This window comes from Montipora foliosa, chromosome 2 (genome assembly GCF_036669935.1).
Source record: "Montipora foliosa isolate CH-2021 chromosome 2, ASM3666993v2, whole genome shotgun sequence".
NCBI classification, from domain to species: domain Eukaryota; kingdom Metazoa; phylum Cnidaria; class Anthozoa; order Scleractinia; family Acroporidae; genus Montipora; species Montipora foliosa.
This window is the reverse complement of record NC_090870.1, coordinates 39,389,778-39,406,750: the sequence shown is the minus strand read 5'-3', so window position 1 is coordinate 39,406,750 and position 16,973 is coordinate 39,389,778. Positions and strand designations below refer to the sequence as shown.

General features: G+C 40.3%; 1 protein-coding gene across 1 annotated transcript in view; it reads right to left on the bottom strand.

The window, feature by feature from the left end:
- Positions 1–16,973, bottom strand: part of LOC137993051 (prolow-density lipoprotein receptor-related protein 1-like) — an 81,216-nt gene that overhangs the window by 16,334 nt on the left and 47,909 nt on the right. The window contains exons 34-49 of the mRNA XM_068838705.1: positions 15,992–16,324; positions 15,477–15,876; positions 14,514–14,929; positions 13,644–13,763; positions 13,032–13,434; positions 11,938–12,356; positions 8,905–9,021; positions 8,074–8,303; positions 7,450–7,637; positions 6,589–7,007; positions 5,938–6,072; positions 5,377–5,412; positions 3,585–3,926; positions 2,783–2,812; positions 1,498–1,842; positions 593–922 (exon numbers count right to left, since the gene is read on the bottom strand). Coding sequence (XP_068694806.1) covers positions 593–922; positions 1,498–1,842; positions 2,783–2,812; positions 3,585–3,926; positions 5,377–5,412; positions 5,938–6,072; positions 6,589–7,007; positions 7,450–7,637; positions 8,074–8,303; positions 8,905–9,021; positions 11,938–12,356; positions 13,032–13,434; positions 13,644–13,763; positions 14,514–14,929; positions 15,477–15,876; positions 15,992–16,324 — 4,263 coding nt within the window. The remainder of the gene's footprint in view (positions 1–592; positions 923–1,497; positions 1,843–2,782; positions 2,813–3,584; positions 3,927–5,376; positions 5,413–5,937; positions 6,073–6,588; positions 7,008–7,449; positions 7,638–8,073; positions 8,304–8,904; positions 9,022–11,937; positions 12,357–13,031; positions 13,435–13,643; positions 13,764–14,513; positions 14,930–15,476; positions 15,877–15,991; positions 16,325–16,973) is intronic.

Genomic DNA, 16,973 nt, shown 5'->3' with positions numbered 1-16,973 from the left:
GTGATGGCTGACTTCGCGCGGCCATATTTGGAAAGTAACGTGGAGAAAAAGAGTCCAAATTAGTTTCCGAAAAAAATCTGAAAATCTTTAATCAGTGGAAACATAAGACATCTGGAGGCCTTCATGACGTCCGAGATGGCAAATTCTTGTTCCTTAACCTCACTACTGGATATATTGGGCCTCTACTGTGAGCCCGATTATTTTTAAAGAGCATCTACCTTTTGAATTCCCAATATTTGATAGTCATGTGTCTCTACACAAAAGAGTTGTTATGGACAAATCATTGTTAATTTTGAACATCTAAACATTCCACTTAAAATGAAACAAAATTCACCCTTAAAGCTTTACACAAACGCTAACCATTAACACCTTTACCCTTCGTTAGACTTAATTTCCTAACCTGACTGAAATTTTAGCTGATTTTGCTGTAATGTGAACTATTTTAGGCCTTACGTGTTGCAGAGGCTTCGTCTCTAAGAATGGTATGAGTCGAAGGAAAACACATTGATTGTTTATATAAGAAAAAAGGCAGTGCTGGCATTTGCAAAGCAATGTTGACGTAGACAGTGACACATCAGGCAGCAACACTCACCGAATTCAGCGGTCGCATTTAAGCAAATAGCTGATGCATCTTCATAATGCTTGCAATCATGATTGTTCCATCCATCATGTGGGCAATCCTCAAGAGAGCTTTCATTTCCAATGCAGTTAACTTCATCCAACCATATATGACCATTTCCTTCGCCAAAGAAGCTGCTACGGGCGGCAAGATGAGCCTTTAAATATCCAAGTTGACGGCAAACTACTTGCGCGTCATTAAGATTCCAGGAATAATCACAAACAGTTCCCCAGTGACCATCGTGGAATATTTCTACTCTTCCTTCACCGTCTCTATAGCCATCAACAAGTCGCACGGTTTGGCCTAAAGTAAAATTTTCGTAAAGCCCTTAAGATCGGAGTCCCTCCCAGGATATCGATGGGGGCGGGGAGGAAGGAAGGTTATTGTTTCCTTGTTATCGAAGTTACTTTCAAACTTTTTCCCAGCTTTTTGATCCCTAAAATTGTTTATGTTCCCTTGTCCCCTAAGATACATTCTCATTGTTCCCCTGTTCCCAAGTTCAAATTAGCCATGTTGCCGGGAGCCCATCTGGAGCGCGCAACGTCCATACAGCGCTTGTGAAACGGCGTTTTCACAAGTAGGTTTATTTTTAGACTAGCCCTTCTCGCGAATTAGGTCAAAAAACAAAGGCAGTTCCGGTTCGGTGACCCTATGAAGTCAGCTTAATTTCTTGTAATTGGTCATCGGGCTCCTGTGGGAGTCTCATTCGCGGGAAATTGAATCTAAAAATAAATCGGTCTGTGAAAGCGCCGTTACACGAACACAGTAGAGTTGTAGGCTCCGGGTCATAGGTTCGTGATGTTGCCTAGTTTCCCAAAACCACTGGGAGGGACTCAGATCTGTTATCACGGTGAAATTAAATGACACAAATAATCTACCTGGAGCGGGTATTGGTGTATATTTGCAGACTACACCGACGTCTTCGAAGTGACCACAGTTGTGACTTCCCCATCCGCCGTGACGGCAGTTGGCAATGCTCGGCTCATCCCCCACGCAATGAACATCATCCAGCCAAATTTGTGTTGGTGGTGGGGTCCCAGTGCTGTACCAGTTACAACAATGAGTGCTCCAGGCTCCTTCAGAATAACCCAGCATGCGACAAATGACGTTGGCTTCTTGTATTCCCCAGGAGTCATCACATATTGTCCCCCATGTTCCATTTAGGAACAATTCTACTCGCCCTTGATTCGATGTTGGGCCAGCACGCAAACGAACCGCTAGTTCTGGAATAAAGAGGCCAAAGGATGAAATATGTTAACTAACGCTTGTATTGCTTGTGATCCGTCATTAAATGCCAAAAAGCGCAGCTGTAAGAACAGAACATTCTCAAAACTCTACTGTTTTCGCATCTTTCATAGAAATCCCAGAGTGCCCTTGGCCCTTCCAAGCATTCCATTAAGATCCTACATTCAAGGATGTCGAAAGGCTGGATAGTAATCCTGTTCAGTCAAGTTTTTAATTGAAAGAGTAATGACTGCTTCCAATGACGTATGCAAAAGGTAACATTTGGTAAAATTTGTCGATTGACTTGCTGATGTAAGATTACGGACACAGTTATAAATGAGCTTTCATCACTGACAGTAAAAGACTAACCGGGCCTTTTTTGAAATTGGACACTTATCGTCGGGGGCTCTAGACCTTGTCCTCCCATTTGGTCATTTTACGTCGTTGTCACTGAGAGCAAGAATGTTAGAATAAATGTACGAAAATGAGAATAGCAGCTGCAGGACTTGCAAAACCATTGTTTTAGTTCATTAAACCTAATTATTAAGTCACGACGACGTAGAAGAAAAAACATAAAAAAAAAACGCTACAAAACAATGGCCTTGCACCTCTCTCGCAAACGTTTTACATTTTGATCCATTGCTCTGCCATCATCTTCAAACAAAGACGTGAAGTGGTTAGATGGGAGTTTAAGCGGAAGACGTGAGCACAAACAGGGTGATATTTTATATCTGTTCGCTTAATTACTCTCAAAGCCGTTTATGCCCATTTAATTCATGATAGCTGGTAAACGTTTTACATGCAAAGGGAGGCACAATAATGGGAACTTTATCCCAATCAAGAGCAATCATATTTTCCGGTGGTGCTCTCGTTCTTAAGCCGTTAATAACAAAGATCCCTGTTAAGAAAGAAAATTCGCGTTCAGTAAAACAGACTCACCTGGATGAGGTCCTGGTGCCAGAGTTGGGCCTTTAGGAGGAGACAAAGCAAATCATTATCTGGTAACAGAATCTATCAGGCGAATAACTCTTAGCATGGGGGCTACGTCAAGTTCACAACTTGAACCAACTCTTGCTGGATTTTCTTCCGCGTAGAAGGGATTTTAGTTAAGGTACAAAATGAGGTATACCTATGAGGTATAATTTGCATAATATGCCTCAGCTGGGGTATCCGGTGAATCCGTTTGAGTGTCAGCCCAAGTATGGAGATAGGCCCAAACAAGGTTTTTAAAAAAAATGACTGGGCTTGGAGTCGAGGCTACGACTTTGAATTAAATCCAATGGGGCAGTTAGAGTGGTTTTCAAATGAGTGTCGTAAAACCAAAACCAAAGTAATTACTTTGGCCAATCAAAAAGGACGGAGACAATCCAGTAAACCAATCAAAACTCCAAGTAATTACATGTAGCCGGCAGAAAGCGCGGGAAAATGTGCACGCACGAGCTACGATTGGTTTGGTTTCACTTCTGATTGGTTGAAAAAGTGGTGCGAGAACTTTGAACCAATCGCTGAGGGAAGTAATGCAAAAACCAAAGTAATTCTCTAATTACTTTCGACACTCAATTGAAAACCGCTCTATGGCCTGAAATGCTCGTAATTAGATACACGTCCATTTTTGATGAGCGTCACGAAGTGCCCTGTAAAGTCAAAGCATTTGACGATACCTGATTTACTCTTCAGTAACGGTGTATGTGAAACAACGAGTTCATTTATCCATAGTGTTTCCTTTTATCCCAGGCCTTACCTTCTGTCGTTGGAACAGAGCCGTTGTCGCAAATAACTCCTGCATCCTCGTAATGAAAGCAATTGTGGATATTCCATCCCCGATGTCGACAGGCAGAGATGGTCTGTTCGTCACCACGGCACTTGACGTTATCCAACCAAATATTTGACGAACTATTACCTTCGCCAAAATAGGCCCCTCTAACAGCATATCGCGCTCCGGTAAAATTTAGCATTCTGCAGACAACAGTTGCTTCCCTAAACCCCCAATGATCGTCACAAATGGTGCCCCACTGCCCTTGATAATACAACTCAACGGTTCCTTCATGTGAGAAGTTGGACCCAATCAGACGTATCATAAGATCTACAATGAAAAGTAAAATTCTTTTTACAGAAAACAAACGACCAAACCCTTTCGAAATGACGAAATTTCAGCTAAACTAAATAATGGGCACATAAACCATTTGTACAATCGCATTCCAGAAAGCAATGCACAAACCAAAAGTCTTTCTCGCTTCAAGAGGAATGTTATGTAAAAGGGCGATCAATTTCGATTTTCGTCCTTAAGATGCACAGATATAATAGGTGAGGTTACACACACGATAGTAAATGCCATTCCTCATGGTAAATTATCCCGCTGTGCCTCACACCTGGGTTTTAGTACACTGTGTTCACCAGCAGTTACACGTTACGAAGATTACCGAGGTAAAAAGAAATCTCACGAAAATGAATGCTTCATTGGCGGAAAATTTAATCACAACATCATCAGTATCGTGACTGGCTCTTGTATCTCGGGCATCAAAACACCCTTACAACTCACCACGTTAGATGTCATGGGCGCTTCGTCTGATATTTTTGACGTACCCATGGAGACTTACCTTGGGAAATGTCGGTCACACGCACTAAATGCAGTTTCCCGTGGTAAAAGGGTCATTTACGGTGGTAAAATTGCCCCGTGTAACCGTAACTAATATTTTCTCGGTATTTCTTGATGTATTATGAAGTATGAATCTATAGCATTTTTGATTGTTTTCTCTTTCCGTGAAACGTTGTCGTCCAAATGTATTGACTTCGTTTGCACCAAAAAATGCAACGGAATTTACGAATCCATGTCCATCCAAGTTCACCTTCCTCAGCAAAGGCAGGCAACGAAACCCTAACTTTTCTCCAGTTAAATGACGTGCATTGATGACCAGAAACATTTTCAGACCTAACCTTTGTGCAGTTAGATATAGCTCTTTGGCATTACAAAGCGTTTGCTTTCATGTCCACATTGAGCACTCTACTAGGATGAGTCATTGCCACTAGCAATTGCGCATGCTCAATAGCTCGCTAGTTTGAGCACTCTGGCATGGCTTAGATGTACCACCTGTGTGGAACATTTGGGGTGGCTTTATAAGCTTAACCTCTATCCTAGACATCAGCATTGCACTGATGAGGCCCAGAAGGCCTAAACAGCACTGTCTGCAGTTAGATATTGCTTTTTGGCATTGCAAAGCTTTTGCTTTTATGTCCAAATTGAGCACTCTCTAGGATGAGTCGTTGCCGCTAGCAATTGCGCATGCTCACTAGCTCGCTAGTTTGAGCACTCTGGCATAGCTTAGATGTACCACAAGTGTGGGACATTTGGGGTGGCTTTATAAGCTTAACCTCCATCCTAGACATCAGCACCACTGTCTGCAGTTATACAGTTATATATATACATACACGTATATTTTAAAAAGGGCGTGGGAGGGGTGGTGTAACAGGATGGAGTGACCAGTGTCATCATAAAATTAATTATGCAGATTAGCTATAAAAAAAACCTTCCTTACCTGGTACAGGCGGTGGAGGTGTGCTTGTGGGACTAACTGCAGATTAAGAAAAGAATACGAGACACATAAATGAGTTTCACCAATGCCAACTCTTTAGGTCGATGTTTATTTTTTTGCATCGACCAAGCTGACAAAGCACTTATCCTTTATTAAAATAACAAACTCAGTAAAACTTTGCTTTTGGCATCTTTTTTCGAATATCTCTAGTTCGATTCAAACGCCTTGATAGCTGGACTTGATTACTCATTTGAACAAATAAATCACTGGCTTGAGCGATTCACTTGGGCAACGCATGAAGCATTAGAAGACGTAAAAAGTTGTGTGCTTAATTAAAGTCTTTAAAAGTCGTCAAGCGAGGGCGTTCTTAGCAGCGAAGGAGGGCGCAGGCTATAGAAATTTTCTTGTGTTACGTCCTTACATATGCACATTTAGAACTTGTAGTCGGCTTTTGACTTCTAAAGACGTTTTATGTTCCCTTACGGCTCAGGCTATTTTATCCCGAGTTCTTCTCCTGATTTGTTTTGGCCGCGTTCTCTTACTCTTGGGCTCTTTTTTCATTACCTTCTGTGCACGTTCTGTTATCATCTGTTAAGGATGCTCCGTTTGGACATGCGCACTTGTACCCTCCACCAGGAGCCAGAAGGCAAAGATGACTGCAACCACCGTTCATTATACTACATGTCCTGACCATTGAACCTTGAAAACAAATTTTGTGTTTAAATGCATAGGAATTTACCTGTTTCGTACTAACGGTTCAGACTAAAAAGGAATAAATCTGATAATCTGTACATGTGTTCTAACAGGAGCAGTCAAGCATAGTATGCTAAGAATTCCTTTTGAATACAAGCAACCTTAGTTTACTGGCGTAGTGCCGTAGAAAGGAAACTGCTATTTATCAAAGACTTAAGATACTGGTATGGTTATGAATATCCTAAGGAGTTGCACCCGACATCAAAAGATAGAGTTTTTGGGAGGAGCAAGCAAACTGACCATGTTCTTTCGTCGAAGTAAAGCTATGGGCGTCCCTATGAATTCGCTGATTTCGGTAGAAACACAAAGCCTATAGAGAGCATATGCGACGTTCACAAGAAAGGCCATACAAACTATTCATATGCAAAGTTTAAAGACGAAGATATGCAAATATTCATGGATAAACATTACAACTGTACGCAAATAACCATAAATTGTAGTTTATTGATAATATATAATTACCAATTGGTTGTCTTGACTCGTGAGCGACCACTGCCCCCGTCAAAAAGCCATCAGTGAGATGGCCAAAATTAAACATTAGCAAACGCTGTGTTGTGTTAAACCACTGAATACTTTGGCTGTTCCAGTCCGCCCAATAAAGATTGTCACCATATAAGGCAAGATCGGCAGGAAAGATGTTCTCGCCGATGAATTGGATAGTGTCAACTCTAGTTCCATTTAAGTCTGTGGTATCGATGAAGTTATCATATGCATCCATCCAATAAACGCGCTCAGTTTCATAGTCAATGACCACACTCATGGGAAAATAGGCATGATACCAATAAGCACCAAGATTATGTAAAACTCTTCGATTCTCCCCAGTTAGATCAGCTCGCTCTAGTTTGGGGTCAATATAGCCCCAGTCTGTCCAGAACATGTATCTTGAAAAAGCAATAACAATAATAATTTCAAAAAAGGCAACAACAACAACAAGGCTCAGTGTCAAAAGCTCACAATAAGATGATAAAAAAATCGATAAATGCATGTTCTGAATAAAGGAATGAATGAATGGATAAGTGTTTTAATAAATGTATTCTTAGTTTTCACATAACGTCACGGCCACTATGTTGGTGTTCCCAAACAAAGAAACGGCGGCACGTTGGTGTCCCGACCCAATTCTCGGGGAAATGCACTCTATTATTATGAAAACGTTTTCTTTTATTTTCGTTGAAAAACATGGCTGTTGATCATTGAGTGAAACCCAAGAATATAGCGATAGTTTTGAACCTTGGCACTTAACTAAAACCCGTTTGTAGTGCTAAAATAAGTGTTACTTTCACAACCTACAAAAGAACACAAAGTAGAAATTCAAAAGAAGCTTACCCTGACGTTGGGTCCACGGCGATCCCACGAGGGTTGTACACTTCATTGGTAAATAGTGTCTTCCTATAGCTTCCGTCCATGTTCGCTACTTCAATTCTCTCAAAGATGTAATCACTCCAGTATATCTTTCTGGTTTTCCATTCCACTGCCAATCCGTCTACTTGACCCAGATAGTCTCTTATAATAACCTATGATTGAAGGGAAGATGTTAGAGCGAGTTTCAATTAAGTGTCGTAAAACCAAAGTTATTACTGTGGCCAAAAAGGACGGAGACAATCCAGTAAACAAATCAAAACTCGAAGTAATTATACGTAGCCGACACAAAGCGCGGGAAAATGTGCACGTGCGAGCCACAACTGGTTTTGGTTTCACTTCTGATCGGTTGAAAACGTGGTGCCAGAACTTTGAATCAACCACTGAGTGAGGTAATGCAGAACCAAAGCAATTCCCTAATTACTTTCGACACTCAATTGTTAACCGCTCTAAACTAAATTAATCACGATGGTGATAGACAATGGTGACGATGAAGTTTATGATGATGATAATGATGATGGTGATGATGATAAGCTACATTCATTGTAGATAAACAAATATAATTTTGTCGAGGACTCTTGTTTACTTTACCTCTGTATGGCCAGTAACAAGACTCATTCTACTTATAGTCCATTCTTCGTGATCACTCCAGAATATCATTTGCTCCTCGTAATGAATGTCAATTGCCCCAGCATCGCTAAGTCCCGTTTTCACCGTGTTAACATTGATGTAGGTGTGATTGTAGGTCTGCATGTTGACGCATTTGATGCTATGCTGATCAGAGAAGTACATACTTGGTTTGTCCATGCACCCAATAGTGTCTAAGCCAAAGTAACACTAGCGTCAGTATGATGTTTGACAACCAGGCCCGGCTTGCGCGAAGCATGGTTAGCGCTAACCAGCATTAAATACCATGGAAACCTATGGGTTTTTTTGCCTGTCAACAAGCTTTTTAATTTTCTTTTATCAGTTTTATTACACCTTAATACAAATTTGAAAAAACGCACAGAAAAAAAGTAATAATAACAATAAACACTTAGACACTAAAATTCCTACACAATGTAATGGAAACATTAAACAAAAGCAAAAACCTAGACTAAAACAGTACCTTTAGTACGGGACCAACGAATAGCGCTAACCAGGCTTCGATCAACCGGCCCCAAAAACCAAAATTGGAATTTACATATTTATGATAACGTGATTTTGACTATTTGCAGGTACTGAGATTCGTTAGTCACTCTCCTCCCTTTAGTTATTGTCGTCCATATTACAGATACTTAACAATGTTCCCGGTACTCAAGGGATAGTTTCTTTGCGGTCTCTTACACAAGTAATACGTCAAAATAAAGACAAATATAAAAGTAAGCATGTAAAAAAAAAAATAAAAAAAAAAACAAGCAGAGAGAAAATAATAATACTTACTTGAAACGTGGGTACTTTCCTGACAGATTTGACTGGGATCGTCGGGGCATGCGCACCTATAGCCTCCTGGTTTTAATAAACAAAGATGACTGCAAGCGTCCAAACAAGGATGTGGCACTGCAAATGCAAAATAAGGTATAAGTGGCACGTTAGTGTCCATGATGACTTCTTCTACTTACGATTAGAAAAACGAAAGCGAAGCTGTTCTAATACTGATGAATTCTCGTTTTTCTTTTCTTAATAACTCACTTCACCCTGTTAAAAGTTCAGTTATGTACAGAAATGTTGTGTGTATTTCTGGAGATATCTCTAAAAGTTGATGGTGGTCACGAGTAGAGAAAGACCAAAAGGAAAACAACACAATGAAAAAAATAACCCGCCAATCAGCAAGCTACTCACTTTACGTAAGAATGAATTTTCGACAGGAGAATCGTTTCATTTTGCAATTGCAATTTATGACTTTCAAATATTCTGTCCAGATAAATAGATATAAGAAGCGATTTAGAGTACAATTTGATGCTTAGACTTAACTCCAAAAAGTTCTTAACACCCATAAGAAACTAGAAAACTACTAAAAAACGACGACGTTTCAAGGTTGCATATTAACGTCATTATAAAGTCAAGAGTCTAATAAGAGAGTTTAAATACTTAGATTCTATGAATGTGTTAACAGTTCTATCGCACTCGTGAACGTAAGCCCTGGGAAAAAAGTTGCCGTGCAAGGCGGTGAAACCAGCCATTGTGAATAACCAACGCGTTGTTTTATCATTTTCCAATGTGGTTTGTGCGACTGGTAGAATCTTTTCGCAACCTCCACTTATTTCATTCAAACGCGACAAAAACGTAGGCAACTTTTTACTTAGAAGCGCGCTCAAAACTAACGAGCAACCCGGCACTTTCAAATGCGCGCGCTCACGATGCAAAACTTTTCTTTTCATTGTTAACACTAGCAAGATATCGGGACCTAAGCGATCTGTAAAGATCACCGATCGTTTCACATGTACCTCCGCAAATGTCATTTATTGCATAACCTGCACGTTATGCAATAAATTATACATTGGTGAGACAGGTAGACGACTAGGTGACCGATTCCGCGAACACCTTCGCAATGTTGAGAAGAATGACAAGGATGCATCCAAGCCAGTCGCTCGCCATTTTAATCTGCCTAACCACTCCAAAAAACACATGGCTATCTGCGGCCTTTCCCTACATCGAGGTACGACGGAAAGCCGCAAGAATCTGGAACAAAAATTCATCTTTCAAATCGGCACCCTTAATCCTCACGGTATTAAGGAACGCTTTTCATTTAACTAATATATTCCTATTTTTCACGTTGCCATGTTACCACCAATAGCGTAGCTCCTACTCTACTATAAAAACTACACGTAACCCATAATCCCTCGATTCGCTCTGACGAAGGGCTAACGCTCGAAACGTCAGCTTTTAGAATCTCTCTACGGTGGCCAATTTACATTATCAACTCCGTTGATAAAACCAAATGAAATTGTAAGTCTACCTTGAACACACAGTCGGACTCAATCAGCAAGCAACTCGTTTCATGTTGCAGGTGCAATTTATGATTTTCAAATATTCTGTCCAGATAAATAGATATAAGAAGCGATTTAGAGTACAATTTGATGCTTAGACTTAACTCCAAAAAGTTCTTAACATCCATAAGAAACTAGAAAACTACTAAAAAACGACGACGTTTCAAGGTTGCATATTAACGTCATTATAAAGTCAAGAGTCTAATAAGAGAGTTTAAATACTTAGATTCTATGAATGTGTTAACAGTTCTATCGCACTTGTGAACGTAAGCCCTGGGAAAAAAAGTTGCCGTGCAAGTCGGTGAAACCAGCCATTGTGAATAACCAACGCGTTGTTTTATCATTTTCCAATGTGGTTTGTGCGAAGCAAACGAGGCTGGGTTTACTGCTCGTCGGTTCGTCATCAACGTGCCCTGAAAATGGTTTTGACAAAAGCACCCCCATTGACGACCTCTTCAAAGTACTAAAGAAATACGCAACTAAGCGTGATTGTCTGGTCTATGAAATGCTGTTCATCAATGAAATTATAAGTCTACCTTGAACACACAGTCGGACTCATGCATGATCAAATACGTGCCTGGCTGTTTGAGCGCATGACTTTTTCCCCAGAGCTTACGTTCTCGCTTGCCTTAGAACTGTTAACATACCGGTATTCGTAGAATCTTAGTATTCAAACTCTCTTATTCGTTTTATTTTTTCACTTGATAATGACGTTATACAACCTCGAAACGTCCTCGTATATTAGTGGTCGTTAAGATCATTTTAGCGTTAAATTAGCATCAAATTGAACTAAATGGTTAAATAAACCAACTAGATAAGAAAAAATTAAATGGCTTGCCGTTCACTACATAATTTCTAAAACTCGAAGATTTAAAGAATTTTGATAAATACACAATGTTCACAAGTGCACGCAATATTCCGTATCTAAGATATGTCTGTCAGAATCTACCAATCAAAATTAGAAAAGTGGGACTCAAGGCACCATCATAATAGTGTTCTCTAGAGGGAAACAGAAGTGGCTGCCTAACACCAGTTAAAAGTTTGGAATTAACTTTGGTTAATCACGTTTCATGGATACCTTGCCAACTTTAGTATTGACCTCAAAATTCGATGTTTCATACACGTGACATCTTTCGCAGCGCTGATGATTTTTGAAACATGTATACAAATATGCATGCGTTTCATTTTAAATGGCTCCTAACCCAATAAAGATAGACATAAGAAAGGTTGTTTCGCTCTTTAGAACTTGTTTCATACACGTGACATCTTTCGCAGCACTGATGATCTTTGCATTGCTTTCAAAAAGCACGATCATGGCTTGAAACATGTATACAAATATGCATGCGTTTCATTTTAAATGGCTCCCAACCCAATAAAGATAGACATGAGAAAGGTTGTTTCGCTCTTTAGAACTTGGCCTGAAAGCAACCCGGCCAGTTCCCTACAAAACAGGCAAAAGAGTGTTGCGGAGAATAGTAATACTTACAGCGTGGCTTAGGATTGCCTTTTTTGATTACCATTCCTCGGGGGCTGTACATTCCATTAGCTATGATTTCCAAATTGCCATCAAACTCCGTCTTATTGATCCGATACACATTTTCAAATATGTATTCATTCCAATAAACAAATTGATCGTCAACCTCAACATCACGAGGAAACAAGAAGAGGTAAAAATCAGTAAGCAAAGTTTGAGGAATACCAAGTCCAGGTGAATTGACGTCAACATACATCAAACGATATAACCAGAAAGTGACAAAATATATGCGATTTGTTTCAGTGTCTACAGCCAGACCCTGAGCATCGTACTCATATCCCGATTCCGTTCTTAGGTAAACAACCTTCCTTCTAAATTCTCCGTCCATGTGGGTGCTTTCAATAAATCCATGATCCGACCAGTATAGCAACCTGAAACCAAAGGATACAACTTTGAAACAACACGGCGAAGAAAGAAGAAAATCAACTCCTGATGATTTTACCACTGCCAAAGCCGTTTTAGACCAGAATTGACCCGACGGAGAAATGAATTCTTTAGTGGAAGAGTTGTTGATCCCGGAGTTTTTTAATAAAACGATTATTCTACTCAGGCTTGATGGATATTAAATGATTATAACCAACTCGGCGCAACGTGCCACGTTGGTTACCTATCAATTCATATCCAGCGCGCCCTCGTGGAAAAATAATGGTTTTTTGAGGACAGGGGGAACTCAGAGTACCCAGAGAAAAACCTGTCGAAGCAGAGCAGAAAACCAAAAAATTCAACCCACACCCGGGGATCATTGCCGGAAGGGGAGTGTGGTCTCACTACAGCGTCAACGTGCCCTGCTCCCCAATGTGTATAGGGGGTTTGATTATCCGACTCAGTAATACATGTGAGCTCAGTTTTTTTGGTTCTCTACTGTGTCGGTTTTTTCTTCTTCTCCATAATATACCAACTCATTTGCTGCACTTAATTTGTTCTAATTTGATTTCCTTGTTACTGTGTATACAATATGTAAAACGCGTGTTATAAATGGCGTGAGAGCTTACTAAAGTGATTATTCTTAAATCATCAGGGGAAAAATTCATTGTCTGTTTTCTTACCCTCGTTTTGTATCCAAGGCGATGTCGGAAGAATATTGGCCCAAGTTTTGAACCAACACCTTTGAATATTTTCCATTAAGGTTCGAAACTTCGATTGTCAGAGTGCCTGCATTTATCCAATACACATTTCCCGCCACGACATCTAGGGCCAGGCCAGAAGGTGAAGAAAGCCCAGAACGAATGACTGTTTGGTTAACTTCATAAACAGAACTACGCTGAACTTCACCGCGAGCACTATCTGTCCAGTATATGTATTGACTGTACGGATCAAAGTCTATTCCGTTTGGATATGTTAAGTTCTCTAACAGCAAGTCTTTGATCAAGATGTCTTTGGCGGTTAACGGAGAATAGCTGATTTGCTGGTAATAAGAGTCGGCAACGAATACGACATCATCAAAAATACCTAGAAGAAAAATGATTAATGATATGAAGGCTTTTGTGGGCAAATCTACCCATATATTGATCTCATTTTCAGGAATGTGAGAGGAAAGATGTCATTGGGAGTAATAACGCAACAAGAGCAAAGGGTCAAATCGTTCTTCTGACAAGCATCGTACTGACAACGCGTTCAAAGTGGCTTCGAAGATTAAATTAGGTACGCAAAAAACCTACACGTTGTTCCATCTGGTCCCATCTTCATTCCGATTCGGCATATGCAGCTTCTGCCATTTGGCTTCAAGACACATATTTGAAAGCTCAAACATCCTCCATTGTTGTAACATGCCGATTGTTCTGCAAAACAAATGATTAACAAAGGAGTAAATACGTCAAGATGATTCCTAAACTAATAAATTCCCAGTTAAAGAAAACTTCTATAGAATAAAAATGTGTATTTCTGCTGAAAACGTCATATGTTTGCTGCCTTTTACGTATGCAGAGCCACTTCCATGTTACATGACATGTAAAGGAAAAGGCAGAGTCGCTTTCGTCTTTCTTGGGTATCAATAGTAACTCCAGTCAAAGGGAATTTGTTTGCAGGATACGAACAATTTTAATACTTGGTGCGGTCGACTCCGGATATATTGGTCCGGGTTCGGGTCCTGGCCGGGGACATTGTGTTGTGTTCTGGGGCAAGACACTTTACTCTCACGGTGCCTCTCTCCACCCAGGTGTATAAATGGCTACCGGCGGATCTAATGCTGAGGGTAACCTTGCAATGGACTGGCATCCCATCCAGGGGGGAGTAGAAATACTCCTAGTCACTTCGTATAACAGAAACCGGCGATAAACGCCGGCTTGATTGGCCTTTTGGGCTCGTAGCATACTTTACCTTACTTCTTTTAATTTAGGGCCAGCCACGGAAATGCTTTGCGATCGCAAAAGTGAATGAATCAACATTTTTTTGTCATTTCGTGCCTTTCTAACCAAGAGCTGATTTAGTAAGGACATCAACAGTATTTCCAATAAAACAAATTAAACGATTCGACAAAATTAGAGAAGTTTAATTGAGTGGAAGTCGACTGAAAGCGTGCAAAGAGTTACCTGATGGTGCTTCAGACGCACTGGAGTTAAACGCGTATATACCAGATGGATTCCAAAACCCATCAACCATCATTTCCGGCATACTCCCACCAGTCGCCTTGGCCATAAATATAGTTCCTGAGAACTGCCCGTCTCCATCAGCGGTCCAGAAAAGAGTGTGGTTGTACACTGTTAGGAATCTAGGATGATGAGTACCAGAGAAGAATGTGTGAACCTGGAGAGTATCCAGTTCAATGTACCTTATCAGATTATTGTACTGATCACTAAAGAACAGTCGCCTCCCAGGCTTATATAAAGCCACGTCAACCAAAGTAGGTGCAGTTTTTGGGAAATTCGCGAGAACCGTTTGGTTTTTACCATCCATATCTGCTTTATATATTTTCACATCGACACCAACCGATGAAAAGTACATGACCCTGCAAAGATCAAAAATAAATACATGAATACTCATAGATATTAAGCAAGTATATTTTAAACCACAAAGCCCGTTTTTGCAAAATTCATAGACCGGTATCTGCTGCATTTACTCCAACCATAAAATGAATTGGAAAAAACAAGGGGCCTCCGTCGTGTAATTTCTCAGGTTAGTTAGGTATTTATTTCATATCAAGATAACTGAGTAAAACAACCAAACAACTGAACCGTGTTTAATTTAAGTAACGTTGTAGAATACGGCCCCCGATCAAAATTGCAGAACAATGGCCAACCTCCTATCGGAGAGATATGATAATGATGTTTATTCTAACCGGACAAGTACGCACGCATTTCAAACAAGTCTTAAATAATATCGCGCATTGAAAGCAGGTTAATGTCTCAATTTATTTTGTTCGCTTTCAAAGTTCACAAAATTAATGCTCTATGGAATTGATCAAGTAAAAATTTAAAAAGGAAAACTCAGTTTTGAAATACAGGGGATGATTCTAGATTTACTTGTTGAGAGATCCCACGACGCTAAAAGCTTACCCTGACAAGCTATCCAAAGCAATTCCTTGCGGAGAATCGACGTTGATTAAGTCTGCTAGATCAGAACCTTTAATGGCAATAACTCGAATTTTGTTTCCGCCTTCTTCAGCAACGTAGATGTTTCGTGCAACGATGTCAATATCAAGACCCATCGGCTGTCTCATCGGCCTTGGTAGCACATATTGAGAAAGGCTATCGTTTAGGTGGGACTTTCGAATGTTTCCATTTGTATCGGTCCAGTACATTAGTTTTTCAAATGGATCATACGATACCCCGACTGGAGAATAAAATAACTCAAGTGGTAGCATCGGTGGAGTTGCATGCTGCTGCAAAGGCAATGACATCACGTAGCACACACTGCGACCATCCTCACAAGTAAGCAAGAAATCGATGGAAATGGCTGCAAGAGATCATTCTCATTAGTAAGTGGAGTTGATATGATGATAAATGTGGGCTAGGTCACCATATATTAGAATAAAGTTAAAAATCATAATTTCAAAGAGGTTTAAACTTACAGAGATTTTCAGCAGTCATATTTGAGCAAATGACAGATGCATCTTCATGGTGGATACAGTTGTGGTCATTCCATCCATTATGAGGACAATTTACAATGGAGCTTTCATTGCCAACACAATGCACGTTATCCAGCCATATATGTCCATTTCCAACGCCAAACAAGCTGAACATCGGAGCACGATGAGCTCTTCCCTGACCAAGTTGACGACAAACGACCTGTGCGTCATTAAGATCCCAGTAATCATCGCAGACAGTTCCCCAGTATCCATCGTGAAATATCTCTAGTCTTCCCTCTCCGGGTCTATAGCCATCAGCTAGCCTCACAATTTGATCTAAAACAGAATTTAAGATGCAAGTATACTGTTTTGCGTCATCGTGGTTTCACGCAAAGAGGAAGAAAGAAAAATGACCGTAAATCGTCGGAGTATTCTAGTCCTGAAGCAGGCCGAATACCTTCATGCACAACAGGCACCTATTGTATCTTCCATTAGAAATTTCTATTGCTAAGATTCGCGAGTATTTGATGGTTGATAAGACAAAGATCCTTGTTCACGCGTTTGTGATCTGTCGGTTGGACAATTGTAATTCGCTACTCGTAGGCTCCCCGAAGTACTACTTATTTCAAAAATTGCAACGCATTCAGAATTGTGCTGCGCGCCTTGTAGCTCAATTACCTAACGTTCCGCGTACCAGTCCTATTCTCCAGAAATTACATTGGTTGCCTGTCGAGCAGAGGGTTATATTTAAGGTTTTGCTACTCACTTATAAAGCATTAAATAATTTAGCCCCTGTGTATATCAGTAACTTACTTGTGCAGTATGAACCATCAAGGAATCTAAGGTCAACCGACAAATATCTTCTACGAATACCTCAGACTCATCTGAAAACTTATGGAGACAGGGCCTTTTCGGTTGCGGCTCCTAGGCTATGGAATGCCTTACCCATGGACATTAAGCTTAGTCCGTCGGTTTCTGCATTTAA